General features: G+C 41.2%; 1 protein-coding gene across 1 annotated transcript in view; it reads left to right on the forward strand.

Annotated features, from left to right (window-relative positions):
* Positions 1 to 26,358, forward strand: part of FAM91A1 (family with sequence similarity 91 member A1) — a 58,295-nt gene extending 31,937 nt beyond the window's left edge. The window contains exons 16-24 of the mRNA XM_050940791.1: positions 2,595 to 2,743; positions 4,567 to 4,701; positions 6,527 to 6,640; positions 8,549 to 8,621; positions 10,738 to 10,887; positions 12,448 to 12,555; positions 12,941 to 13,064; positions 14,421 to 14,490; positions 24,501 to 26,358. Of these exons, the coding sequence (XP_050796748.1) occupies positions 2,595 to 2,743; positions 4,567 to 4,701; positions 6,527 to 6,640; positions 8,549 to 8,621; positions 10,738 to 10,887; positions 12,448 to 12,555; positions 12,941 to 13,064; positions 14,421 to 14,490; positions 24,501 to 24,692 (1,115 nt within the window). The 3' untranslated portion in view covers positions 24,693 to 26,358. The remainder of the gene's footprint in view (positions 1 to 2,594; positions 2,744 to 4,566; positions 4,702 to 6,526; positions 6,641 to 8,548; positions 8,622 to 10,737; positions 10,888 to 12,447; positions 12,556 to 12,940; positions 13,065 to 14,420; positions 14,491 to 24,500) is intronic.
* Positions 26,359 to 27,317: the final 959 nt, after the last annotated feature.

The following is a 27,317-nucleotide window of genomic DNA, read 5'->3' on the forward strand; positions in this document are numbered from 1 at the left end:
TTTTACTCCTTTTAGCCTAACCCAGAGACTCTCAACACTTCCGTCTCCTATGTCCATCTTCACCTCAGTCCAAGTGTGTACATTTTTAATATATAAGGCAACACCTCCTCCCTTTTTCCCCTGTCTATCCTTCGTGAGCAAACTATACCCATCCACACCAACATTCCAGTCGTGTGTATTATCCCACCAAGTTTCAGTAATGCCGACAATGTCATAGTTGTATTTATTTATTAGCACTTCGAGTTCTTCCTGCTTATTACCCATACTTCTTGCATTTGTATATAGGCATCTACGATACTGGTTTGATCTTGCCTCCCAGGTTTGCCCTGACCCTCCTTCCTCACTACCATTATAGCCCGTGCTCCCTCCTGTTTCCAACCCATCTCCCAGGTCTTGTTCCCCTCTTACCTGTGGGGTTTGCTCACCTGTCCCCGTCGAACCTAGTTTAAAGCCCTCCTTACTAGGTTAGCCAGTCTGTGTGCAAATAAGGCCTTTCCCCTCTTCGAAAGGTGAACGCCATCTGTGCCTAGCAGTCCTTCCTCGAATAGCATCCCGTGGTCAAGGAAGCCAAAGCCCTCCTGGCGACACCATCTTCGCAGCCAGGCATTCGCCTCCACAATGCATCTGTCTCTGCCCGGGCCCCTACCTTCAACAGGAAGAATCGAAGAGAATACCACCTGCGCTCCAAACTCCTTAACCCGTACTCCCAGAGCCCTGTAGTCACTCTTGATCTGCTCAGTGTCACACCTCGCAGTATCATTTGTGCCCACATGGATGAGTAGCATGGGGTAGTAGTCAGAAGGCCGGATAATCCTCGACAATGCCTCTGTAACATCTCGGATACGGGCCCCTGGCAGGCAGCATACCTCCCGGGATGAACGGTCAGGGCGACAGATGGATGTCTTCGTCCCCCTCAGCAGAGAGTCTCCAACCACCACTACCCTACGTTTCTTATCAGTGGTGGCAGTGGTGGCAGCAGACCTCCCAGCCTTAGGGGTACGAGGCTTCCCCTCCTTAACTGTTGGGGGTGATTCCTTCTCTCCTGTATCAAGAAGAGCATAACAGTTATCTTTTACCACAGCAGGAGGGTTTGCAGCAGGGGTGGAGCACTGCCTGCTGCTAAAAGTAACAAGCTGGCTGTGTCCACCCTGAACCTCCTCCTCCACTCCATGCAGGGTGGCTCCCCTGTTGCCTTCTGATGACTTTGAAGGTTCATCAAACTTAGGGACAGTGCTTGGCATTTTACCTAGAGAGAACAGCCTTTTCGGACATTTCCTTGACTTTTTATTTCCTATGCATATTGAATGAAGGATCAAGTGGTTTCTGTGGAGATTATTTCCAGATGGATAACTTCCTGTATTACTAAAGCTTATGGAGTAGCTCAGTCTGCATCCCCACAGTCATTATGGGCTCATTTGACGAGAGCCCAAGTGTTGTCAATTGCATTTTTCAGCAATGTTTCAATATTGGATATTTGTCGGGCTGTGATGTGGGGTTCTGTACGTACCTTACCAAACATCATTTAGTTACTGGAGCATCTCTGTTAGATAAAAACTTCATGAAGGCAGTGCTACAATCATTATTTAAATAGACTCCAAGTCCTACCTCTGATTACTGCTTGTGAGTTGCCTGAGTGGAATACACATCTACAACCACTGACATAAAAAATGGCTACTTTTCAGTTCTGTAACTGTTCTTTGAAATGTATTTCACAACCCACCCTCCCTTCCCTCTTCATCGAAGTCTCTGCTCTTGACGTTTGGTGGGATGGAACTATGAGGGGGTCAGTTGCAAGGGGAGGGGCTAATGGTCATAGGGCACAAGTACCACCTCTGTGGGTATACGAAGGCAAAGTTCTTTGGCTTCGGTGCATTGGGCACGCACTCACATCTGAGTGGAATACATGTCTGCACCCACGCCTTGAATAGGTAACCATTTTTCTTTAATATTAGATATTGAATCTTGTAATTCACTGAGTAGGAAACTTTTCTTCATATGGTCAAGTAGGCAGTGAGGTATAAGTTATGCTTCTCTATCAGAGGCCAAGTTGGCATAGATTTGAAATACTGCTTTGTAGTAAAGTAGTACATCAGTATGTCAGCATATTCTTGAATACTTCCAGGTGCTAGACATAATCCTTTCCTGGCCAAAACATTGGCATTGGCCATCCCCCTAGCATTGGGTAAAAAGCAAGATAACAGCTAGTTTTTTATATGTTCCATTTTCTCTGGCCTATGTTTTTGCTCCCGAGTAAGCAGAGTAGATGCCAATTTAACTTTATATTTTAATGGTTTTTTATAACACATCTTCTAGAACATAGTCAGAAATACCTGATTAAGATATTGAGGTAGCTTAAACAGTCAAAAGCCAAGCTGCTTAATGTTAAAAAGTTCAACTCTGAAAAACAGGTCTGTAAAAATAGTGTATCTCCGTATTCTAATGACAGACTAGACTCTTCTACTTTCAGCCTGAAGAACCAACATATCTCAGGGAAAGAACTGGATTGTTTTCTGATTCATATGTTAGAATTGTAACGGTTGTGTATGTTCCTTTTCTAGCTGTATTCAAAGTGTCTTTTGATGCTATTAATGTAGGTTTTCCTTTGGATCTCTTACGGTGTGAGAGTTTGCTGGGCTTGGATCCTGCAACCTGCAGTAGAGTTCTAAACAAAAACTATACGCTGCTTGTCTCCATGACGCCACTCACCAATGAAATTCGACCTGTCAGCAGCTGCACTCCCCAGGTGAAAATCCATTTTGAAAGGAATCTGTCTGTGATTTTATTGCATTTCATTTTTGAAATAATACTTTTAACATAAAGGCAGTTTTCTTTGGCTCTTTTTCATAGAAAGTACCTTCATTTGAATTTTTGCTCTAAATGATTTGCACATAAAACAGTATTATTATAGTATCAGAGGGGTAGCCATGTTAGTCTTGATCTGTAAAAGCAGCAAAGAGTCCTGTGGCACCTTGTAGACTAACAGATGTATTGGAGCATGAGCTTTTGTGGGTGCATCCGACGAAGTGGGTATTCACCCACAAAAGCTCATGCTCCAATACGTCTGATAGTCTATAAGGTGCCACAGGACTCTGCTGCTTTTACAGTATTATTATAGTACAATTGTTTCATGAAAATCAGAATTTAGTGAGGTATAATGTGCATATTTATTATTAAGCTGAATTTGTTTACTAAATGTCTGCATGGTAATTATCTCTCTAGTTAAGAAGTTCTGTGACAGATGTTCCCTTATATATATTTAATATTTTGAATTCATGTTCTTAGAAGTCCCTTACTGTGAGCCCTTTGGATATAAAATCTTCTAATCTTTTATCAGTGTAAATGCCAGGAAACAAAATAGATATTTTGCATCTTCCAGAAGAGATACTATTTTAGAATCTACTTCACTCTCCTGCACTCATATTGAGTAGCACATAGTAAGGGACTGTGCCATCACAATAAGGATGGTGTAATAAAGCCCTTAATTTATTCTCTAAAGTACCACACTCTATTCCGGCTGTCCCCTTTATCCCACCTCCCAGGCATGCACGGCCCTTTTGCACGAGCCCCAGCCCCCTGGAGCTGACAGCATGAGCTCATTTAAAAAAGAAAAGAAAAGGAAAAGGAAAACAATTTTGCCTCCCTTGACACATACTCGCTCCTCCCCTGGGAGGCCCACCCCATAGTCTGAGAACTGCTGGCTTAGAGCATCTTCATTAAAGTGCTACAGTGTTTTAAGTGTTGACTTGCCCTCACATGATACATTCTGTCAGCATTTCCGAAATGCTGGGGCATGGCCCCCTGAGGGGTGCCTGAAGAACTAAGTGTGGGGAAGGTGTAAGAAGACTTCTCCTGTGTTGTCCAAGTTATCAGCTTTCATTAAAAATAAATAACTAAAACAACCCTGAATGGTAAATAAACTAAGATGGATACGCCTTTCACGACATATGCCAGAGCTGTGGGAGAAGGGGTGCCATAGGCTTAATTTTCCAGAAGGGGGATCAGCTTTCAAAAATTTAGGAAAATGATATTATATAATCCTCTGTGAAGCTACTGTATCTTGCTTCCTGAGTTTGTTTACTTAGTGTATTACTTAGCTTCACATATCAGACCCCCGCAGTGAAAGTTAGAATAGCAAAACATATGGTGCAGTATAAATTAAAAGGAAAAGTAATGTCAACAACTTGGTAACCAAATTCTATAGAACAACCAGCTTGTTTACAGCATTGTGTTTGAGCAAGTGTCCAATAGCTGTGTACGTACTGTACCTTTAGCAAACTTTAACAAATCTAGCTTTCAAGCAGGGGTGTCCTTCCCATTTCTGTTATACCCTGGGAATGAAGGGACAGGTGAGTTTGAAGCTTAAAAATTGGATTCACCATGTAATAGTGAGGTGTTGCAGCTACTGGCCATGAGGTCAGTCCCATCTGCTTGTAAGGGTTATGGTTTAAGTGTACCAAACTGTAGTAAAATAACAAAGTTCTGCAGTTTTTTCCTAACCTATAATTGTACTTGTAATAGTTGCAATTCAAATGATGCTTTTTTATCTTTTGATTGCTCTTTCTTCAGCATATTGGACCAGCTATACCAGAAGTTAGCTCGGTTTGGTTCAAATTGTATATTTACCATATTACTGGTCAAGGACCACCATCCCTATTGCTATCTAAAGGGACAAGGCTTAGAAAACTTCCAGATATTTTTCAGGTACATTTTTATATGCCTTTTCCCTCCCCTACTTCCAAAATAGAATCTGAATTTTCTCCCAACAAGGGAACTGTTCATTGCTTCTGTTGTGGTTTGTATCAATGCCATTCCAGCAAACTTGATTCTACTTCCCCCAGCTTTAATTTAATGCATCATACTGCAGTTCCTCTTAGTATGAAATAAACACTTTTTAGATGATGGTGGTTGTTCAGTGCTGTCCGGACACACAGGAGGCTGCAGTGGCAGAAGACTTATGAGGAGTAAGCATATCTTTGCTGACAAAGATTAGGCTTCTACCCCACAGTGCAAAGATTCTACCATAGGGAATCAGATCTCTCTTCTTCCTTCATCTCCCAAACAAAACAAACCAAAATAAAATCTCACACACGCACATTTCTCTCAAAGTTTGAGAAGATGGTTAAGATCATCACCTTTATTCTGGAGACTGTTCGGGTCCTAGAACAGAGATTTTTTTGAAGCACCTGGAGATGTCTTCTGCAATTAGGATGAGACTGTTCATATTGCTTTGAATGGACTAAAGGAGGTATGGCAGTTTTCTCCTACCATTTTGTCTGTGTCAGAGATGTTAAATGGAAGACACAGTCCTGGTAGTGAAAGTTGCAATGGCCAAGGTAAACTTGGCTGAACTAAAATTATAGCATCTCTTCCTGGTCAAATATCAATTTAAACTGAGGAACAGGACTATATATTCTTCATGTCTCCCTTCCCAAAGAGAATTGAGACATTTAAGAAACTGACCTTGTGAGTGAGTGGAGGTAGACAGAGAGATGCATGCATCCTTTGATGTAGCTACAGTAGCAACAGTTTCTGGCATCAGGAATGAAAACACAGAGATCTTGTTTTGCTCTGTCTCCCTCATTTTATATCCTATTTTTTGTTTAAAATTGGCATGAGGAAAAGTCATGTCTCAAAAATAAAGTAATAAAAGGTCAGGTGAGTGTGGATTCCCAGTCCGCAAAGAGGTTCTATAATACTAACAAACTGGATCTTGATTCTAACTGTGAGGCCTAACCCAAAGCTTCAGTACTTAACAAATGTGTAGTGTGATTTTGTTTGTTTGTTTGTTTGTTTATATGTAGCTGCCTTATAAATTTCCTTGTGGAATCAGATTTGAGGTTTGCTGACATAGCAGACTTTCCTTGTACCAAAAATTCTCAAGTTCTATACCAATAAGTTTTTATCTTGGGACATCTTATCCATCTGCACACCCTTTTTTTGTTACCATGCAAAAATGTTGTTGGTCTTGTTTCCGCTATTGCTTGTTGCAGTGTCACTTTGTTAAAAATATACACTTTTTATCAGGAGACATTCCTCGGACTTTTTAATCTTCTAAAACGAGGCTCTGTCACAACCATATCTTTAGAGAAGAGGAAGGTGCTTCCATGTCATTATTTTTCTCTGAAGATATACTCCACGTTGATAGAACACCACTGTCATTCTGACTACTGCTGGCAAATTTGAAGTTTCTCAACACATATTCTTACCTTTCAAATTTATATGAGAATATTTTAATCTCCCTTTCTCAAGGAACATTGCGATATCTGCACATTTCTGCAAAGACTTGACAGATATATCTTGTTCGTACTAGCATGTTAGGAAACCCCAAACCTCTCAATTCTGCCTCCATCACTAGCAGGAGCATGGGAATAAAAGTGATGTTATGACACAATATAAGATGGTATATTACTGAAAATACTGGCAGTAATTTCCTAATTGTAACACTTTACTATTAGCCTAATGATTTAGCTTTTATATACATGAACAATCAATTACTACTGCTTTTTATTTTCTTTCTTTCTTTTAGGGTTATGATCGCTTACTAATAACATCTTGGGGTCATGACCCAGGAGTAGTCCTAACTTCGAACGTATTGACAATGTTGAATGATGCTTTAACACATTCTGCCGTTCTAATTCAGGTACTTTATATGAATATGATAAAATGTGCTTAATTTCAGTAATTTTTTTTCTTATATGTAATGTAAGGTGGCTGAAAGAAAATGGAAAAAATTGACATTTTTTTTTCAAAACTCTTTCCATTTTTTTTCAAAATTTTGAACTTAGAAAAATTTTGACTGGCTTTATTGTGTAGTTTGTATATTACTGTGTCACTAAAATGTTGAGCCAAAGCTGTTGTGTGATTCATATACAGTTATATAGATTAAAATGTAGTCCATGTATTAAAATGTAGTCAACAAGTATGAGATGCATCACAATTGTACTTTATAGATGCCTATTGTTTGAAAGTTCTATACTAAATTTTTTTTATTGAAGTTATTTCTTTCTAACCATATAATCTTTTTGTCTTAGTACAATTTTGTACTAACTTTTAGGGTGTTTTTGTACTCTTGCACAACTTTTTGTTCACTGACTTTCCTACAAATTGTATCCCAGACTCTTTGCTTGTTATTTTAACTGTATTAACTCTGGAAAGGAGGATAAGTTAAGCAACTTTAACAAATAAAAGAGGTTTTCAGGTGAGATGGATTTGATGAGGTAGATACATGAAGGTTATTCATATGTCAGGAGAGGCATATGAGAAGCACAGGCATGAGAACTAGGGATGCAGCTGGTGCTGCAGCACCCCCAGGTTTCACTGTGAAAAGTTTGCTGGTGCTGTCAGAAGGAAGCTAGCATTATTTCATGAATCTTGAGAATCCCATGTGGTGCGAGTGGGAATTTGTACTTTTTTTCGTTGCTTTTGAGCGTACATGGTTTGCAGTTTCGTTAGATGGATTTCAGCACTCCTGCTATAAAAGTGTTCCAGCATCAGTGATGAGAAGGCTTTTGAACCAGTTGAAGGCTCTTGGACATCTGGGATTTGGGGAGGCCAAAAGAGAGGTGCAGTATTAAAGATGAGAGAAGATGAGGTCATAGACAAGGGTTTTGGCATAAGTGTGGCTAAGAAAGTGATGTACCTGAGCAATATTGCAAAGTGGCGAGATGCAGATTCACAGGTGTAGGGGATGTGAGAAGGCAGTTTCAAGGTGAAGGAAAATACTGAGGTTTATAGGCCAAGATGGTGTGTAATAAGAGGTAGTTCTGTTTGAAAATGTTCTCATCTAAGAAAAGCACTTCTTGAGAGACTACTTGGTATTTAGGTCTTGTATCTAAATCAAAAACAGCTAAACATAATTCACTATTGCTTTTAGTGTGAAGAGCATTTCTATGGCTCTTCATAAACATCTGAAATGAAGGGTTCTTTAATTAAATTATTGACATTAACTACTACATCGGGTTTTTAAAAAAATATATAGGTATATCTGCCTTTAATGTTTTAGTAAAATAAATACCATAGTATGACATTGTGTATGAATCCTTTTTTGTATTTCACTGGTTTAGCTAAATTCTTTGAGATACAGAAAACAACTGAAAGAAAAAGTAATAACTCAAATAAGCGAACGGTTAGAATTACATTAAGTAACTTTCGTATTGTATATACCACCAAATGCTTGACCTGTAATAGCCTCTGTGAAAAAGAAAAGCAGTTACTTGAGTATTTCTGTGGATGAGGGTCTCCATGCTGTGATGCCATTTTGAAACTAACAATGACGCTAAACTTGGTAGTTATGATTAGTAAAACACAAAGCTAACTGTTCCTCTTTTACTACGTTTTAACTTTGAGTTGCTTACATTAATATTTGTTTAAAATTACTAGCCACAGTCTTCAGTATATAAACATCTTATCTGGTCTACTTGTTTGTTACATTAGCATTACCAATTTGGCCTTTCTTAAACAAAAGAGAACAAATAGAACTGAGAAATCAGTGCAAGCTCTAGCAGTATATATGGATTTCTTTCCCTGATTTTAATTTCTTGGTGTTCAGGGACATGGCATGCACGGAATGGGGGAAACTATGCATATTCCTTTCCCATTTGAGGAAGCAGAACAGCAAGGAGGTAACTGTCTTTAATGTGAATTCTGCAACAAAGGCTTCAGTACTATTGTACAACTATCGTGTTTGGCGAGGCTAAACTAAATATATTAATGCCTACTTTCTAATAGCAGAGGATTTCATTGTTACTAACTATTGATTAAAGTTGGAAGAGAAAATTGAAGGGATCCTTACATAGTGTCCACAGGGTGCTGCTGTAAATGTAGAGGAAGATAGTCTTATTATGACCATTACCCCAATTTCCAATTAATTTACTGGCCCTCTTTCTTTCCGTGCATAAACTTACTGGGACAACACCAGCTTTTATTGCCCATCATTGCTACATGCACCTCCTTGCTGCTCTTTGTGTCGCATGCAAGTTTATTGAAAAAACTTTTAAATCTACCTTATTCTCCACAAGACTCATCACTGCTGTGATGCCCACAGAACACTGCCAAATGAAAACATCTAGGCGGTTAGTGAGCTCCTAATTGTGCATTCAGCTAAACTATCTGTTATTACTCTGGGGCATGACTGTAATACAGAAAATAAAAAATTGAACACAGTTTTTTTTTTTAAAGAAGTTCCAAGTTAATGATGTCCCCTTTAAATTTCCTAATCTTCACTTTCAAGGTCTGCACAAGCACAATTGCTTTTAGTGAAGCAGAAATTTACTGATTGTGAAGTGCTTCTTAAACTTATTTTAGTCAATCATTTTGAAGATTAAAGGGGGTGGAGAGAAAGATGATGGTCATGTACAGTAGAACCTCAAAGATATGAACACCAGAATTATGGACTTTCCAGTCAACTGGATACCCTGTGGAATCAGAAGTAGTCAGACAGACCGCAAACACTTTACTGCCTCGGGGCTTTAGCTCTGGGGCTCAGGGCTTCAGTCTCACAACTCTATATCCAGCTTCTGCCCCGTGGGGGGTGCCAGGACTTGGGGCTTCAGCCCAACAGGGAAGTGCTGGTTTGAGCCCCAGCGTGCCCCCACCCCGGGCAGAAGCCAGGAACAGAGCCGTGGGGCTGAAGCTCTGGCGTCACTCCTGGGGTAGAAGCCCCAAACCCTGGTGCCCCCTGTGAGGCTGAAACCGGGAGCGGAGCCACAGGATTGAAGCCACGAGCCCCCACGGTCCGTCCAGGTCTAAAGCCCAGAGTCCTGGTGCTCCTGAGGGCCAGAAGCTTTGACACACACCTCTAAGGCTGCAGCCCCAATCCCCCACCCCTCCCAGTGGCAGAAGTCCTTAACGTCTTGTTCAGCGTTACAGACAACCTCCATTCTCAAGGTGTCTGGAACTCTGAGGTTCTACTGTTCTTCCAAGCTGAGCTCTCTGTGTACAAAGTATGAGATTTAACACCTGAAACTGTAAATTGGTGCTGGACAAAATACAAACCAACATAAACCATCCATTAGTTTCCTGATCTGAGTCTAAATCCAGTTTATTTGTTTAGATTTACAATGAGCTGTTTCCTACATTCACTTCTCCTCCTGTTGATCTTTGGCAAAGTGGCCCGCATCCTTTCACCTTGATCTTCAGGTGGAAAGTTTTGAGCTGAAAGTCAGAAGGGTCTTTCTTACTTCCCCCCCTTCATCCTGGCATCAGCAGCTGAATGTCAAAACCCAGTAGTTCCTCTGTGACTAGACTCAAAACCTGGGAACACTGCAGTATTATCTTGTGCTTCATAATGTACAGTACTTCACATAAATTCTGGGTCAAAGTACTGTGGAAGATCCAGATTGCATCTTAGTGGAAGAGATGGACATTAGTGAGGCCCAGCATTGAAATTGCTATACTCTGCCATCTGGCAGATGAAGGGATGTGTGCGGAAAATGGCTCCCACTAATTCTTGCATCCTCTCTTCCCTCCTTCCCACTGTATCTTAAGGTACTATGTTGTTTTTGGAATGGGGAAGAAGAAGCTATCCATTTACCGAGTTTCCCATACCATAACCACCATCATGATATCTGAATCTAGGAGCTACAGAAGGAAGGGAAATCTCCAAATGCCTAAATGAATCGCCATCAGAAGTCTACCCCTGACTTCCTGGATATTAACTAATAGTGGTGCTATGGTTGCTGTACTACCTTCTTGCAGTGATGCAAAGGCAAACTTGTGTACTTTTTTTTCCTGTGCTAGACTTCTCTCGTGTGAATATGGGTGTTCATAAAGCACTGAGAATATTAAGTGACAAAGTGGATTTGCAGCATTTTTGTGGATATGTTACCATGTTGAATCCTTCCAGTCAACACACAAACAGAAAGCTGAGTGATGCTTCTGATGGAAAAGGTTAGTCAGCAGTGAAGACTATTTGTCTGGTGGCCAATGTTTTTGAATTCATGTGCCCTCTTTTAAACAAAAAGCAAGATGTGTAAATTTATTGTGTAGAATATAGAAATAAGTACAAAACAAAATCTTCTCTTAAAACCATCAACTCTTTAATGTTTTGTTTTGAAAACAAAATTATGTATTTAAGTAGAAGTGATGGAGATCCCTAGTTTCCTTTAAAAGCAACAGAGTCCTGCGGCACCTTATAGACTAACAGACGTATTGGAGCATGAGCTTTTGTGGGTGAATACCCACTTCATCAGATGCATGTTTTCCTTTAATTATTTTAATGTCAAACCAGATCCAAGTAAGAGCCTTGTGTTTTTCTTTATTCCTTTATGCCATACATCTGGATTAATGTCCTTAGGTAAATAGTTCGAGGTACTTTGGGTTCATTGTCAGTACATCACATATGAGTAAAATGTGTATATCCTATACATCAGGAGGTGTCATGGTATAATTCCCCACTCTGAACCTTAGCGTCCAAAAGATGGGGTACCAGCATGAATTCCTCTAAGCTCAATTACCAGCTTAGTACTTGTAGTGCTGCCACCAACCAGGAATTCCAGTGCCTGGTACACTCTGGTCCCCCCAAAATCTTGCCCGGGGACCCCCAGGACCCAATCCCTCTGGATCTTAACACATGGAAAGTAAACCCTTTCCCTCACTGTTGCCTCTCCCAGGCTTCCCCTCCCTGGGTTACCCTGGAAGACCACTGTGATTCAAACTCCTTGAATCTTAAAACAGAGAGGAAAATTCATCTTCCTCCCTCCTTCTCTTTCCCTCTCCCAGACTCTTCCTGAGAGAGAAAGTAATCCTAACACAGAGAGAAATTAACCTTTCTCCCTCCTTTCTCCCCACCAGTTCCCTGGTGGATCCAGACCCAGTCCCCTGGGGTCTCACCAGAATAAACAAAACAATCAGGTTCTTAAACAAGAAAAGCTTTTAATTAAAGAAAGAAAAAACAGTAAAAATTATCTTTGTAAATTTAAGATGGAATATGTTACAGGGTCTTTCAGCTATAGACACTGGGAATACCCTCCCAGCCTAAGTATACAAGTACAAATTAAAATCCTCCCAGCCAAATACACATTTGAACTCCTCCCAGCCAAATACACATTTGAACTCCTCCCAGCCAAATACACATTTGCAAATAAAGAAAACAAACATAGGCCTAACTCGCTTTATCTACCTAGTACTCACTCTTCTGGACATATAAGAGACTGTATCAGAGAGATTGGAGAGAAACCTGGTTGCACATCTGGTCCCTCTGAGCCCCCAGAGTGAACAACAACCAAAAACTAACAGCACACACACAAACTTCTCTCCCTCAAGATTTGAAAGTATCCTGTCCCCTGATTGGTCCTCTGCTCAGGTGACAGCCAGGCTCACTGAACTTAACCCTTTACAGGCAAAAGAGACATGAAGTAGTTTTGGTCTTTTAACCCTTGACTATCTGTTTATGACAGGAGCTAACTAGGCTAATATTCAACTAAGTATTATTAAATATCTTAAATTTAGGTGAGCTTGAATTGGCATCAGGATCTGATGTAAATGGGAGCACAGAATCATTTGAAATTGTTGTTGAAGACGCATCTGTGGATTCTGCAGCTAAGCAAAGCCCTGAAGGTAAGATCTTACAAATGATCTATATTATTTACTGGAAGATAAAATCTCCCTTAGATTTTTTTGTCCAGTCAGAAATTTAGTATTTAAGTATCTAAACACACAATACAAGCATTGCCTAATATCTCCTCCAGTGCTGTCTTTTAAACAAATAGTACACATTAACAGTGTTGCATTAACTATGCATCAGTGTATCAAATACATTAATTTTTTTTAACATGTTTTAATGCGGACCTCTTAATCTTTATTTTTGCTCAGAATTGTTTGAAGTGTTTTATCTTGTAAATATTGTGTAAGTTTTAGGAAACTTTTGGTACAGTTTAGCTACTGACTTTCAATTTACTGTTCTCTTCAGTAAACTTTTCAGTCTCTTGTTTACATCTTGCAGTACCCACAACAGAACTGGAATGGGTTCCCCTGGAATTATGCTTTGGAATTCCACTCTTTAGCTCTGAATTAAACCAGAAAGTCTGCAGAAAAATTGCTACCCATGGACTATGTAGAAAAGAAAGGTGAGGTGTCTTTTCCACAGCCATTGTGTGCAGAACTTAGCTGTGCTTTGGAAATGCAATAAATTAAAGTTGAAACGATAGTACTATATCATGTTATTACATTGCAGGAGTCACTTTTAGGCTCCAAGATACTTACTGTAATATACATTCCCATAGCTCATTGATCATAGCTCAAGTCCTACTAGTATTTGGCTGCTATTGTCAGCGTGGGCATCATACAATAATGTATGATGTGTGAGCGGAGATTAGAGTAATTAAAATCTTGCCTTGCAATTTATCTTTATTGTAGATTAAATTTCACATTGCAATTCATTAATATAGTGGGATGTTTTTCGAAAGGAATTTTATTTTAGTTTGGAGATTATAAGAAATTGGATTTCGGATGGTAATTTGTTTAATCTCTTGCTCAATGAGGTCTCTGACGGACAATTTTAGTTGCAACTGTTTCACTGAAATGCAGCACCTTTGATTAGATTATATGTCTTAAATTAATGGTGCTTCTCTATGTGTGGATAAATACAGTCCTTTGTAGAGGGACAGGGCAGAGGGAAGTAGGCACAGAGAGCCTTTACACAAGCTTTCTTCTCATCATCAAAATACTAGCAGAACTCAAATTCTATAAGAGCTAATAATTTAGTAGCTTTACTGCATTTCATTTTGGGAAGGCAATTCTTATGCACTTATGGACTTAAGTGATGGCCACTGATCTTTATTCCTCATTTTGAAGGTGGCTTTTCATTATAGTTCATGTATTCTTTGGCAAAATTTGTCTGATTTAGGGGCACAATTTCAGAGGCTGTGTGTTACAGCCATTTGAAAATGTGGCCCTAATTAGACCTCTGCAGTGAGGCTCTTACAGGTACATAGGTTGCTTGTCACCTTAATTGGAGCCTTTGCTGTGTTGCATTTTAAGAAGTAACTTACGCTAAGAACCACTGTATATCATGCCTTTCTAAAACGGTCTAGCATAAGAAGCAAGAATGAAGTTTAATATATTATTCATGCTTTGTGTACCTTATAAATATTGAGTATAACTTTCAACCACACCTTTGTGTCATAGTAACAAACATAAATAACTTCAGGAAATTGGATATTCACTTGTTGAATGGAACAAAACCCAGGCAGTTAAAAGCAGGGAGTAGGGGGTTGGAGTTTAGTTAGCAATTTACCTCTTATACAATGATAGTATTACATTATTATGTTTTATTTTAACAAATGGTGTTAAGAACCTATAGAGCTGCTCTTAAGATCATGAGCCTGGTATTTTAGTCCACTACAGTAACAGTATGTATTGACACGTGCACTTTTTTAGACACGTGCTATGTTTTACAGCTTTTCCTTTTTTCATTTTGACAGCCTTCAAAAACTCTTGCATTCCAGTAGAAAGCTGTCCCTACAGGTTCTTAACTTTGTTTATTCATTCCAGGTAAGGAAAAAAAAATCAAAATATAGGAACTTCTGCATGGTCTGTCTTTTGCTTTTGGCTTTTTTGTTAAATGTTGTGTAGAAGTTTGTGGCTTATTCACTTTTTAAAGGTAGAGCTATTAAGGATATTGTCATATTAAAAATCTCATTATATTCTGAAATTTTATTGAAATAAGGGGGGAAAAATACCATTGTTTGGTTTTTTACTTGGTATGTTGTCACCGCTCCATGTATAATCAATGTCCCCTGTTTGTGAGGGATTTCAAAGCAAAAGGAGAGAGAGAGATTTGAAACATGGTTATAACATCCTAAATATTATTAAGGGACTCTAGGCAAGTGTAGCCTCAGGTACTACATAGTAATCTTCTAAACATCAAGTTGACCATATCCCTTTTAAGAGAAATATTTTTATTTAAAACTGTCATTGTTTAGTAATGAAATCTCTTGTCCTAAATTTAGACAAGTCTGAGTGACAGATGAAAAATGCTGTTAAATTCTAGTTTTATTAGTTGAAGAAGTCTGGTGTGTTTCTTCATGTAAACAATGAAGTGATGAGTTAATGTTAAAGGGAAAATGGGTAAAACTCTTTGCTATGTTTTGGAAGGCTTTTTGTTTAAGAACATTGATGTAGCATGTTTACCTAGGCATTTCCTCTACAGTGCCGTAGCATTTCTGCAGTTGCCATGTAAGCATTCAACCTGTTGAAATTCTATGATATATATGAGGATACACATGTGCATAGTAGTTGACAAGGCTTTCCTATGTCTGTTGATACTTGTAAGGCCGTTGCAGCTGTCACACCGTCCATCTGGGAGAGAGGCCATACCCCCTCGCTCCAAGCCTGCTGGAAGGGCACCGTTTGGGGGGGAATTAGCATTGGGGTCTCCGTCACTTTGCGGAGTAACGCAGTAGTGAGTCTAGGGGCGGTCCTCTGACTGGACAGGGCACCAAACAATTAAAGGGCTCTAGCCTACAATCAGGGTAGAGAATCAATGTCTATAAGCCCTGGCCCTCAGGCAGTGCAGGGCAGCAAGGAGGCTCTGGCTGGTATTCAGGACATAGCAGTAACAAGTCTATTAGCTCAGACCCTCAAACAGCAAGTTTAGGAGCCCACGCCCTCAGGCAGGACAGGGCAGCAAGGTCAGCAGGCTCTGGTTTATATTCATGACAGAGCAATAAGCGCAAACAGGATGGGGCAGCAAACAGTTGGGGGTCCTGACTCTAGCGGACCGCCAGTGAATGCTGGCCTTTTGGCCTATGATGGGGAGGCTGCCACCCCAGGTTATGGTGGCAGGGGTAGGGAGATGTGGGCCCACCCGACTCAACTGTGTTCCAGCCCAAGGCCCTAACAGTGGTGGACTGGTCTGCTGCTAGGTCAGTGGGGAAATCTGGCTGCGACACGCTGGCCAGCTGTCAGCAACACAACTGAACTATATTTGGCTCCCCTGGGTTACTTCCTACACTTCTGGGTCGTGGGGGTCATCATCCGTCTTGCTGGGATAAACAGTTAAAGGCAAGTCCCAGCAATTCCTTGGTGTCTCTGGTGACCCACAGCTCTGGCAGTCCATCCAGATCTCAGGTGCTACAGCAGTTGCTGTCAGGTCTGAACTCCAGCAGCGGAGGAGAGATGTCCTTCTTCTCTGGCAGCTCCTCTCCAGCTGAGCTGGAGGGCCTGCCTTTTATACTTCCGGTTCCTGTCCCGCCCCTCTACTTCCAGCCTGGTGGGTGTGGGTGTCCCGACTCTGCTCACCAGGGGGCAGTCGTAACCATTCCTCCGTCCATTTGGGAGGGAGGCCTTGCCCCCTCGCTTCAGTACCACTTGTTTCCCACAGGCCGATCTGTCTTAATAAGATTAGGTCTTTTGGAGGATAACATAACGAGATTTTTTATGTGTGCCCAGGCAATTAAAGCTGATCATGACACTTATAAAAAGGAAACCACCTCCCTTAATATTGTGAATACAGTATGTGTGTCTCTCTCAGACAATGACAAATTATATGTTGGGGGACTGCTGTTTTAAAATTTATTTTTGTCCTGGTTTGCTCTGACACTAGGCCTCTGAGACACAGTTTAATGATGGCTTTGCCCTTTCCTATAATTTCTGAGATTAATAACTATTTTATACAGCACCATAAGTGTGGTACAATGTCTCCCTGTTTTGGCAATAGCTGTTGCTAAGAAGCGTTCTGGGTTGTCATAGTCCAGATGCTATTTTGTCCTCTCTTTCTAATAATAACTTAGACAAGGTGTGAAACTACGAAGGAAACCACTACGCTCACTTTTTGAAGTGGCACTGCATATTCCCACTTATGGATAATGTGTTGAGTTGTGCAGCCTAATCATAGAATGTCAGGGTTAGAAGGGACCTCAGGAGGTCATCTAGTCCAACCCCCTGCTCAAAGCAGGACCAGTTCTCAACTAAAACATCCCAGCCAGGGCTTTGTCAAGTCTGACCTTAAAAACCTCTAAGGAAGGAGATTCCACCACCTCCCTAGGTAACCCATTCCAGTGCTTCACCACTCTCTGAGTGAAAAAGTTTTTCCTAATATCCAAGCTAAACCTCCCCCACTGCAACTTGAGACCATTACTCCTTGTTCTGTCATGTGCTACCACTGAGAACAGTCTAGATCCATCTTATTTGGAGCCCCCTTTCAGGTAGTTGAAAGCAGCTATCAAATCCCCCCTCATTCTTCTCTTCTGCAGACTAAACAATCCCAGTTCCCTCAACCTCTCCTCATAAGTCATGTGCTCCAGCCTGCTAATCATTTTTGTTGCCCTCTGCTGGATTCATTCCAATTTTTCCACATCCTTCTTGTGAGGCCCAAAACTGGACATAGTACTCTAGATGAGTCCTCACCAATGTCGAATAGAGGGGAATGATCACATCCCTCGATCTGCTGGCAATGCCTCTTCTTATACAGCCCCAAATGCTGTTAACCTTCTTGGCAACAAGGGCAGACTGTTGACTCATATCCAGCTTCTTGTCCACTGTAACCCCTAGGTCCTTTTCTGCAGAACTGCTTCCTAGCCATTCGGTCCCTAGTCTGTAACAGTGAATGGGATTCTTCCATCCTAAGTGCAGGACTCTGCACTTGTCCTTGTTGAACCTCACCAGGTTTCTTTTGGCCCAGTCCTCTAATTTGTCTAGGTCCCTCTGTATACTATCTCTACCCTCCAGCATATCTACCACTCCTCCAAGTTTAGTGTCATCTGCAAACTTGCAGAGAGTGCAGTCCATGCCATCCTCCAGATCATTAATGAAGATATTGAACAAAACTGGCCCCAGGATCAACCCTTGGGGCACTCCACTTGATACCGGCTGCCAGCTAGAGATGGAGCCATTGATCACTACCTGTTGAGCCCGACGATCTAGCCAACTTTCTGTCCATCTTATAGTCCAATCATCCAGTCCATACTTATTTAACTTGCTGGCAAGAATACTGTGGGAGACTGTATCAAAAGCTTTGCTAAAGTCAAGGAATAACACATACACTGCTTTCCCCTTATCCACAGAGCCAATTATCTCCTCATAGAAGGCAATTAGGTTAGTCAGACATGACTTGCCCTTGGTGAATCCATGCTGACTGTTCCTAATGACTTTCCTCTCCTCTAAGTGCTTCTCAATTGATTCCTTGAGGACCTGCTCCATGGTTTTTCCAGGGACTGAGGTGAGGCTGACTGGCCTGTAGTTCCCCGGATCCTTTCTTCCCTTTTTTAAAGATGGGCACTACAGTAGCCTTTTTCCAGTCATCCGGGACCTCCCCGATCTCCATGAGTTTTCAAAGATAATGGCCAATGGCTCTGCAATCACATCTGCCAACTCCTTCAGCACCCTCTGATGCAGCTCATCTGGCCCCATGGACTTGTACTCATCCATTTTTTCTAAATAATCCCAAACTACTTCTTTCTCCACAGAGGGCTGGTCACCTTCTCCCCATACTGTGCTGCCCAGTGCAGCAGTCTGGGAGCTGACCTTCTTTGTGAAGACAGAGGCAAAAAAATTGTTGAGTACATTATCTTTTCGACATCCTCTTTCACTAGGTTGCCTCCCTCATTCAGTAAGGGGCCCACATTTTCCTTGACCACCTTCTTATTGCTAACATACCTGAAGAAACCCTTCTTGTTACTCTTAACATCTCTTGCTTGCTGCAACTTCAACTGTGATTTGGCCTTCCTGATTTCACTCCTGCATGCCTGAGCAATATTTTTATACTCCTCCCTGGTCATTTGTCCAGTCTTCCACTTCTTGTAAGCTTCTTTTTTGCATTTAAGATCAGCAAGGATTCCACTGTTAAGGCAAGCTGGTCACCTGCCATATTTACTATTCTTTCTACACATCGGGATTTCTTTTCCTGCAACCTCAATAAGGATTCTTTAAAATACAGCCAGCTCTCCTGGACTCCTTTCCCCCTCATGTTATTTTCCCAGGGAAACCTGCTCATCAGCTCCCGAGGGAGTCAAAGTCTGCTTTTCTGAAGTCCAGGGTTTGTATTCTGCTGCTCTCCTTTCTTCCTTGTGTCAGGATCCTGAACTCGACCATCTCATCATCAGTGCCTCCCAGGTTCCCATCCACTTTTGCTTCCCCTACTAACTCTTCCCTGTTTGTGAGCAGCAGGTCAAGAAGAGCTCTGCCCCTAGTTGGGTCCTCCAACACTTGGACCAGGAAATTGTCCCCTAAATTTTCCAAAAACTTCCTGGATTGTTTGTGCACTGCTGTATTGCTCTCCCAGTAGATATCAGGGTGATTAAAGTCTCCTATGAGAACCAGAGCCTGCGATCTAGTAACTGCTGCTTGGTGCCGGAAGAAAGCCTCGTCCACTTCATCCCCCTGGTCTGGCGGTCTATAGCACACTCCCACCACGACATCACCCTTGTTGCTCACACTTCTAAACTTAATCCAGAGACTCTCAGATTTTTCTGCAGTTTCATACCGGAGTTCTGAGCAGTCGTACTGCTCTCTTACATATAATGCAACTCCCCCACCTTTCCTGCCTTGCCTGTCCTTCCTGAACAGTTTATATCCATCCATGACAGTACTCCAGTCATGTGAGTTATCCCACCAAGTCTCTGTTATTCCAGTCACATCATAGTTCCTTGACTGTGCCAGGACTTCCAGTTCTCCCTGCTTGTTTCCCATGCTTCTTGCATTTGTGTATAGGCACTTAAGATACCTCGCTGATTGTCCTGCTTTCTTGGTCTGAGATAGGAGTCCTCCCCTCTTGCACTCTTCTGCTCGTTCTTCCTCCAGGTATCCCATTTCCCCACTTACCTCAGGGCTTTGGTCTCCTTCCCCCGGTGAACCTAGTTTAAAGCCCTCCTCACTAGGTTAGCCAATGGTAGAATCTTCTCCAAACAGTGCCCATTAAAGCACATCTGTGCCTCCTCCTACCCCTCCCCTCAGCATCTTTGAACATTCAGAGGGTGGGGCGAAATAAGGGGGGGGTGGGCACACTACTGCCTGAGTTCCTTCCAGCTACTTATGCCAGATAGAAATGAACTGCTCCAGCCCTTTGGATCAGGTTTTCCCCTCCTATTCTGGTGCCTTAGATAATTGTTGGTGGTAGCTTATACAGTTAGTGTTCGTGATTTGTAAAAAGCACTGTCTATACAGCTATTTTTAGAGTGCTAGCACAAGCCCTGCTGGTCCAAGTCTATCAGCGTGGGCTGGGACACTTGCTGCTGCAGGCTATATAAACATACCCTAAGTCAGGGATTCTGAACCTTTTTCTTTCTGAGCGCCCCTCCATCCCCCATGTGCTATAAAAACTTCACAGTAGGGGCGCTGGAACGGGGGTGGGGGTCATGACTCCCCCACATTTTACTGGCTGTAAGGGTGAGGGATGCGGGAGGGGATGAAGAGGAGCGAACGAGGGATGAGGTCTTGGGCAGGGAAGAGGAACTGTGAGAGCGGGGCTTTGGGGGAAGAGAGGTTGGGTGGGGAGGGGTGGGGCGACGGTTCTGGTGCTGTGGCCCCCCCATTTTCAGGGCGCTTCCACTGCTCCTGCTCCACAGCCCACTGTGCCATGACAACTGGTTCTCTGTATATAAAAAACAGAGCTGGCATTAGGGGGTAGCAAGCAGGGCAATTGCCTGGGGTCCCATGTCACAGCGGCCCCCGCGAAGCTATGATGCTTAAACTTCGGCTTCAGCCCCAGGTAGCAGAGCTCAGGACCCTGGGCATCAGCCCCCTGCAGTTGGGCTTTGGCTTTCTGCCTTGGGCCCAGCAGGTCTAATGCTGACCCTAGTTGATGGACCCCTGAAACCTACTCATGGCCCCCCAGCAGGCCACAGACCCTTGGCTGAGAACCACTGCCCTAAGTGTCTCGTAGAAAGCCATTCTCCTTCTGGGTCTTCTATTTGCCAGACTTTCGCAGTCAGGGCATGTAAGGAGAGGCATCATAGATTGCAGGTGTTCCTGTTTAAGGAACCACTTGCTGCTAAACCATCAGGCTCTGGGAGATCATCTAATCCAAAGGCTGATAGGTCTGTTTAATCTCCAACTGCTTCATCTAGTAAGGCATAAGGTGCCTAAAGGATCCAAGTCTTTTGGTTCTGGCTCCTGTTGCTATCTCATCAGATCCTCCTGTCAAAGCTGCTGGAGTGTTGAAGGCCCTGTCTGTTCAATTGACAGCTAAGGACCCTATAATTAAGCTGTCTGTTCCGACTGTCGCAGTTCCAAATTAAAAAGGGAAGGAGAAGTCAGTCACTGTCAGCAGTGCCAAATGTTGTGGATCAGATTTATTGGTTCCATCTCATTTGGATATGTCTTCTGCAGTTCAGTCTCTGAGACCTAAGTCCGTTCTGCATTTGGCTTCACATTTCAGGATTACAGAGTTGAGCCCCTCTCCAGATCTGACGATCCTTAAGCCTGTTAGTCCTGCACCACTGCCTGAATTAACTCTGGTGCCAATGTCTGATTGGAAGAAGACTATTTTTGTGCTGGCATGTTCTCATTATGACATCTGACTGTTCATTGGATCTGAGTGAGAGATTGCTCAGAGAGAGGAGGAGGAAGCCTTCATTGGTTCTGAGAGCTAAATCCCTTTCACCTGAAAAAGCTGTAAAATGGAAGATATTGTGAGTGTTTTCACACAGCCATCTTTGCCTCTCTCTCCTAAGACTCCTTGAGGATTGCCAAAGAGATCCTTCTCAGCTTTTAGGCATCCTCCAGTGCCGTTGCCATCTCTGGTGAGATCAGTGGTGGAATAGAGGTTGAATCCATGGTTAGAAGAGGATAGAGGGAGAGTTAAAAGATCTGAATTGTCCATATTCATGCCACCTAAGTATGGATTTCCTCAACCTCTTGGACAGTTTCTGCTGCCTCATCCTATGTATATGTTCCCAGGTCCCAATTATTGGAAACACTGACAGGACTTATTGGGCTGTGCTGCAAGAGTTCTTGAGTCATCCTCTGTATGGATGAAGTAGTGATATTCCAACTAGTAGTGATATTCAGGTGAAAGGATCTGTCTTCTGGGGAATCTTTGGATCTGATTCCACCGGTTCTGTCTGCAGCTCACAGGGTGGTGCCTGACACTTTCTGAGTAAGAGAATGAGGAGTTACTTCCTCTTTTTGAGCATGATTAGGTGAGTAAAGAATTTGAACTGATTTTTCAACCTGTGAGCATGTGGGTGTTGCTTCTGTGTTTTCTCCTTCTGAGGATGCTTTACTATTCTATGAATTAATATATCATATGGAATCTACCTTGAATTTGCCTTCAGTTGCTGTGGAAGTGGTGTCACATCCCGTATTTGATGTTCTTGGTGGTCCTTCTAGGAATAGAATGTTTTACCTATGTTGGAAGGTTTCTTGCAACCTGCTAAGGGAGTTTGGTCTACCCTTGCTTCTTGTCAGCTTATCTTTAAGAAAACTGACAAATTCTCTGAAATACTGCATGAGGCGTGTTCATATTTTCATACTCACCTGTGTCAAATTCCCTGCTGGTTGCAGCAGCCAGTAATAGATTCAGGTCTGGTTAAGCTTCTTCGACCGCAGATAATAGAGCGGGGGAAAAGTTGAGGTTTTTGTTTTGTTTTTTTGTTTTAGTGATCAGGGTGACTAATTACCTGGCAGTCATGCCTGTTTCCAGTTTCATCTGGGGAGAAAATGACTTGTGCAAGAGTTACCAGATGATCAGAGGGAGAACAGAGGTTTCAAAAGCCAGCTCCTAAATGACCAGAGGACTTAGTGAATAGAACAGCAAACGGACGTTTAGAGAGAGAATATAAGAGGCATCTACATGTAACAAACCTACTATAAATTTAGGCCAATTCTCCCCTCTCCCTGCTTCCTCCCCTTCCCCCCCCCCCCAAAAAAAAAAAAAAACCAAACAAAAACAACCGTGCAAGAGTAAATATAATGCAGGCAGAAATTCAGCAGCAGAGCGGAGGCTATCCAGTTTATTGCACTGAATGCGGCATGTACAGATATCTGCCTGTGGGCAAGTGCATTAAATTAGCCTCAGTTCAGACACAGATGGCAGCAATGCAAGTGGTCTTTGAGGTCCTTTGGGAACTTGTAGCACACATGAGAAGATTGATACTGGTGAACTGACTTAATGTGCGGATGGACAAAGGAGAGTTTGATTTTCAGAGCACTCAAATTCCTTTTGTGAAGAAGGCCTGTTTGGATTAGATAAATGTTTATTAGACTGCGGAGGTATTGAACTACACAAGCCCTGCTTTAAACTCATTAAAAAAGGAAGAGAAGAAGCTTTTTGCTTAATTCAAATGTCCTGTGATGTAATTCCAACATACATAGCATTGCAGAAGATAAAATTGGAAAACCAAACATGAAGGATCTTAACATTCAAAATTTTGTATCCAAATGCAAGGAGCACTGGAAACTAGCAAGAACTAGAAGGGAGTACTAAATGATGGAGATTATCTAGTGGTGTAATCAGAAATTGGTGGAATGATCCACATATCTGGCATGTAAAGTACAAGTGATTCTGTATTTATAAAATACATTGCATGTGAAATCCATATAAAGGTATAATACATAAGGAGAGAGGTGTGGGGGTGTGCTAGAGAGTTTGGTGATGAAATACTTTTGGGTAAGGATTCCAGGAATGAAAAAGTGGAAGTGAATACAAACACCGCCCTCCCCACCTCTTCACGCTAACCAGAATAAGAGAGAGAAATATATCTACACATGCATTATTGTTTAAGTGCCAACAGTGTGTTTCTTGTACAAGATATCAAGGATGACGTGGTTCCTGCTCTGATGAGTGTATAGTCTTAAATAGCCAATACAAATCAAGTAAAAAGGCACAAAACTGACAGAGGAGGGTTCTGTCTCAGAATGACGTTTGATTGATGAGACGTGGTGATTTTAATGAAATGGAGCAACATTACTAATGGGTTTTGTGGAAATGGTTTAGAGGTGTTTGAGAGGGGGTGATGATCCCTCTTTTGAGGGTGTTCCCAATGTAGATGGCAGTCTGGAAAAAAAGAAAGCCCAAGAATAAGAGTAGGAGACTAATATAAATGGTTTGCCTTGCAGAGGAACAACATACAGAAATCCCAAGAAGTATAGTTCCTTGGACTTTCTTATGTTTTCTTGCAGGTCAGATGGCTCACAAGGGCCTGAAGGTAGGTTTCATGCAAGTTGGGAAGGGAGCACAATTTTGTAAAGATTATTAGACTCTGACACTAGGGCAAACACCAGCTTCAGCTGTGTTTTCAGTGGCTAGTTACTGACTAGTAAATGGAATTTTGACTGAGGTTTTTTTAATTCCACTTCGGATTTTTCCAGAAGCCTTGTTGGACCCAAGAGAGTTTGTATGTAGGTATAGCAGAAGAGTCAAGTAACTCCTGACACATTCAGTGGCGCATGCACTTACCTATATAAAAATTCAAAACTTCAGTGGCTGAAAGTAGCATTCATAGACCCTCCGGAATGCAGATGTGTGGCTTAAATGAGTCAATAGAACTCCAGTTAGTACTGAACCACCCTTACTGGTCCTTTCTTCCTATTTAAAAACATTGTATTTTTCCCTTTGTCTTTAGGAAGGTATTTCAACACTGGATCTGCTCTCTGACACCAGTTCAAGTTTGTTTTCACAACCTACTTCTGCAGACATGGGTGTTCCACTTCCTGCCAAGAATCTAATGTTCAAAGAAGGCATGTTATCTGAATGGAATGGACAATCCCCATCCCCTGTTCTTATTGCAAATGTACTTAAAGAACAAATCAAATAGTATGGTTTCACCATGCATTGCTCACTTAATGCCTTTTTTCTTTGTTTATTACGGTTAATTTATACAGCCGACCAATAAGAAGTGTTTTGCTGCTGCAGCATAACCCATATTAAAGTAGTGTTTTTAAGTGTGTTGTGTTGCAGTACAAGGGAAACACACTGTACACAACTTGTTGCATTTCCTGCTGTAACAGAAAGCTCTTCAGCTATCCGCACTATATTTGTATCTTGAGATAATCGCTATTTCTTTTATAATTCTAAACACACCCTTTTTAGGCTTTCTGATTATTGTTAAATTTCTATGCTGCCACCACCAAATTACAATGGTCATTTTATATGTTCGTTGCTCAGACATAAATCCTGTTTAGTTTTGTATTTTATTACTGAATTCTGTTGATAGGTAAGAGATTTGGCTCTGGAAAGGCTCAGCAGTGTTCAATGGTGGTATTATGGGGCATTGTTGCTGATGTCTGTAGATTATGTAGATCAGCCTGATGAAGGTTTGGTTTGGTAAATCAACATAACAATAATGAATTGACACTTTCTATGAGGTCTTAAGTTTTGAAGACATAAAATCGTGCTGATGCCTCTAGGAAATCTTGGAAAAAGTTTGGGTCAATTTCATCCTTGGTGTAACTTCATGATGAGCAATGGAATTGCACCAGGGATTAATTTGGTTTTCTTTGTTCCTAGAAAGCTGTTTATTTAAGAGTGTATTTCTCCTGTCCACTGTTTTATTGGAGCATTTACATGAAACTAGGATCTTTACGCCTTAAGGATGTTTGCTTCTCTCATATGCAGTGTTGTTGGGGTCATGCTGGACCCAGGATGTTAGAGAGACAAGGTGGGTGAGGTAATATCTCTTATTGGAGCAACTTCTGTTGGTGAAAGACACAAGTGTTTGAGCTTACACACAATAGACCTGAAGAAGAGCACTGTGTAAGCTTGAAAGCTTGTGTGTCTCACGAACAGAAGTTGCTCCAATAAGATATTACCTCACCCACCTTGTCTTTGCTTCTGTCACTTATTCCTCACCGGAAGCTGTTCATTCATATTTGTAACGTCACTGTAGAAAAGTGTCACAAACCAAAAATTCGAATGGCAGAATAAACAGCTGGAGAAGACTTAACACTAAAAGAACAAAGCTTTTGGTTTTTATGTGAGTGTCCTCAATAGAGAAAAATGCAGAAAAAAGTGCAAAAAATTTTTAGGCAGATGTATTTCTTTAAATAATTCTTTTAAGTTTTCCTTAAGCCATCAACTACTCATGAAAAATATCAACATTAATCATTTCTAAGTTTAGAAGGCTTCCTCCCTAGAGGTGGAAGGAATTTGTGCAGTGTTACTTCATTTTAGTTTATACTAACTCTGCAAGATGGTTTCCTGCCAGTTTAAATACATTGTATCCAGTTAAGCACACTAGGAAAACAACAAGTATGTAAACTATTTTGAAGATTAGTGTCTACAAATTTCTGATGACTTTTTGTTTACTGGAATTCATTATATACTATCTTTAAAATGAAATTGAACCATGCTGTCAGCACCTGCCTGCAGTGTAAGCAATTATTGGACCAAGAACCTGTGCAACATGCAGTGCTGGAAATTGTACATGATAAATGTAGTAATGGTCAGTTTTTGTATTTGTTTGATAGGAGAGTAAGAAGAAAATATTTGATGTGATATATATTTTAAAAGGAGGGGAAAAAAAGCACCCTAATGTGATAGAACAGTGATTTGAAATAGAATGGAATCTTTGATTATTTCCTTATTTCTCACTTGGTTAACATTCCTATTAAGTGTGAATGTGTCACTTTCTCTCTGGCTGAAAACTGAAAGTTGTAAGTACTTCAGCATGTTCAGTGCAATGCTCTTCTCACGTTTGTCTCTTCCCCCTTTATATTTTACCAATAGCAGTTGAACTTGCTTATTCTGCACATATTACAGAGCTTGACTTCATGTGTTGAATAGTGTGTACACTACAGTAAAAGAGGTTGACTTTTTTATTGGAAATGTACAAATTGTTCATATTTTTAAATTGATATTGGTTGTCTTATTACCTTCAAAGGAAATTAAAAAGAAAAAATAGGTATGCTACCTGTTCTTTATGGATATTAGTAAAGGGGGAAATAGCATAGAAAGCAGACCAAAGTGGTCTGTCCGAGAATTAATATCCTACATGAAGAGATGTTATTCCACAGTCTAACACAGTGGAGGGACCTATACTGAAGGTGATGCTTTACTTTTTCAGTATTGTAGGCTTTATTTAAAATTCTTTAGTGAGCTTTCGTAGGTTAGCTAGCAACATACTTTATAATGGCTGTCACCTGTACATTGTGTATATACAGATATGTACAATTATGGTAGCTCATGTAAAAGTGTCATCTGCAACCTCAAAATTAGTGGAAGTTTTTTTTTAAGATTTGTTTTTAATTGTCCACTATTATTGGCTTGGATGCCTAAAGTTAGGCTTCTAAATAAAAGTAGCCTGATTTTGCAGAATTGCTAAATACCTACAAATCTGAATGTTAACAATCAGAGCTGTAGGTACTTGACAGCTTTTCAGAATCAAGCTACTCTTATTTAGGTGCTTGAAGATGGATTTAGGAACCTAGCTATAAACACACAG

The sequence above is a fragment of the Gopherus flavomarginatus genome, chromosome 2, assembly GCF_025201925.1.
Source record: "Gopherus flavomarginatus isolate rGopFla2 chromosome 2, rGopFla2.mat.asm, whole genome shotgun sequence".
Classification (NCBI taxonomy): domain Eukaryota; kingdom Metazoa; phylum Chordata; order Testudines; family Testudinidae; genus Gopherus; species Gopherus flavomarginatus.